The sequence below is a fragment of the Chaetura pelagica genome, unplaced genomic scaffold, assembly GCF_000747805.2.
Source record: "Chaetura pelagica isolate M959 unplaced genomic scaffold, ChaPel_1.0 scaffold139, whole genome shotgun sequence".
In the NCBI taxonomy this organism is placed as follows: domain Eukaryota; kingdom Metazoa; phylum Chordata; class Aves; order Apodiformes; family Apodidae; genus Chaetura; species Chaetura pelagica.
In genome coordinates, this window is record NW_009970717.1 from 1866574 (window position 1) to 1868813 (window position 2240).

Below are 2240 nucleotides of genomic sequence, written 5' to 3' on the forward strand. Positions count from 1 at the left end.
ATGAAGCCATTTCTAAGCTGTGGAAGGCATAGGTTGTGGATGTCAGCTGAAGCATAACCTAACTGCCAGCTAGTGGAGCTGTACACTGCTTCTCAGCATCATGTTTCAGTATGTCCTTCCAATCTGTATAAGTACAGATATAAGCAATTGTGCACAGCAGGCTAAACTACACAGCAAAGGACTGTTAGAGGTGCTGAGTGAGCCCAGCAGCTCAACTGTAGGGCTTGCTATGCCAGGTGACTAGGACAAGATGACTGAGTATCTTGGAGAAAGGGCTGCACTGCAGTGACAACTCTGCATTCCAAAAAACAGGGTGATCAACAGATAGCTGCAGTGTAGGGTACAAAATTCTCATTAAAGTCTGTGCTGACCTAACCATCCTGAGTAAGCAATCAGAATCCTAAGGGACATGCAGTCCTCTCTGCAAACATTTGTCAACAGCATTTGCATGAATTAATGCCATCTGTAAAAACATATTACCTCACAGGGGAAAGGTTTGCCATCAATTGTATGCTCTGATCCCTGGCTGGGTTTTGTCCCCCAGTGAAAGTGAAACTGCTTTAGCCGAAATGGATTCTCGAAAGGACCACCACTGATTGCTAGGCAGGAAAAAAAAAAGAGAAAAAGGCTTAAGTATTCTGGCTTTTTAGCTTCCTGTTAGTAAAAAAAAATAACCAGTTGGCACAACACTGGAAAAAAGACTGTAGATACCTTGAGCACCAGTTAGACAATTCAGCTAAGTATTTCCTCTTCAGAATGTTTCATTCCTTTGGAGGTTATCTATATTCCTTTTCCTTTAAATACCTGATGCCATAGAACAGGTAGTATAATAGCTTCTACTTTACATTACACCATTCAGAATCTCAAATCACTTCATAAAGGGGAGGAAATGCTATGGAGCAACTTCATAAATCATTCAGAAATAACACTTTAGAACAGACAAATGTTTAAGATGCCACCTATAGATGATACTTTATCAACAGCAGCAGTAACCCTCATGTAATTTGATATGGCTCTAGATCAAATAAGTAGTCAGACAAAATCCTGATCAATGTCTTATATTAAAGAAAATCAAAATTACTTTTAGTATCTGTAAAGCACTTATCCTCAGTGTAGTACATCACATTTTATTTAAAAAAATGAAAGCTGAGGCTCACACTTGTGCATAGTTCCAGCTAGCCTTACTGCAGGAAGCCAGCCTTGCCAAAGCAAAGGATTTAGTATTAATAGCATAAGTACCTCCTAAAATGTGGGTTTTTTTCTGAAATTACCAATGGAATGTATCACCTGTCTCAATCATTAAGAAATCTAGCTATGATGGGTTACTGTCAAAATTGTTATGCCATTTATGCAGAGCTGTGAGTCACTAGATCTATTTCAACACCACTAAAAACACTTTAAAGCATATTTTGCACTCCTAGCAGTCTTATTCCTTGAAAGTGTTACTAAAACAAGGCATGTGCTTTAGTGTAGAAATGGCAGAAGCCTTAATTCCTACATGTGCTCTGAGTCTGTACCTGTAAATGCAGATTAACAGTTGATGTTCTTAAACTTATGAAGCTGGATAAAATTTACTGTTACATCATATAGTTCAGCTTAGAATTGCACAAAAGGAGCTAGAAAACCAAGATAATACTTCCTTATGTATTTTTACAAATTCTCTTTGTGGGGCAATATGATTAATGGGTCTAGGTAAAATTTTAGAAAATGCACATTCAGTCTTATCTTCAAATTCAGCAAATATGCTTGAAAACCTGACCATTCTGTTGAGAAGTTTTAGATTGATTCCAGGAAAATTTTGAAACAAAATACCTGGCATTTTAACCCCCGTCTCTACTTCCAAGGGTTACCAGCACAGACAAGTCATTTCATAGAAAATGTAACTTGTCTTGAAAATGTTGGATATCCCTCTTGCTAGAATCAATAAACACACCCCAATGAAATATTAATCAGTTCATAGGCTTAAAAATTGCTCAGGGTGTGTTTTTTTAAAAATGGACTCTTTCCATTTATCAGCTACTTCATAACCTCCATTTTAATGTTCTTCCCCTACTACTCCAGATGTAAAAGCAAGGTCTGCCATGGAAGCAGATTTAACAGAAGCAATCAATCGCTTAAAGCATTTAAATTCTCTGCCAAGAGCTAAGAGAGAAGAATAATATACAACTACAGATAGTCAAACATACACAACTTGCTACCAAAGATTTAGCTGAAGATTTTAATTTCTGGAGAAACTGAAC

At 37.3% G+C, this 2240-nt stretch overlaps 1 protein-coding gene across 1 annotated transcript in view; it reads right to left on the bottom strand.

The window, feature by feature from the left end:
* CA7 (carbonic anhydrase VII) overlaps positions 1-2240 on the bottom strand; it is an 8010-nt gene that overhangs the window by 2641 nt on the left and 3129 nt on the right. The window contains exon 3 of the mRNA XM_010006179.1: positions 481-599. Within this exon, the coding sequence (XP_010004481.1) occupies positions 481-599 (119 nt within the window). The remainder of the gene's footprint in view (positions 1-480; positions 600-2240) is intronic.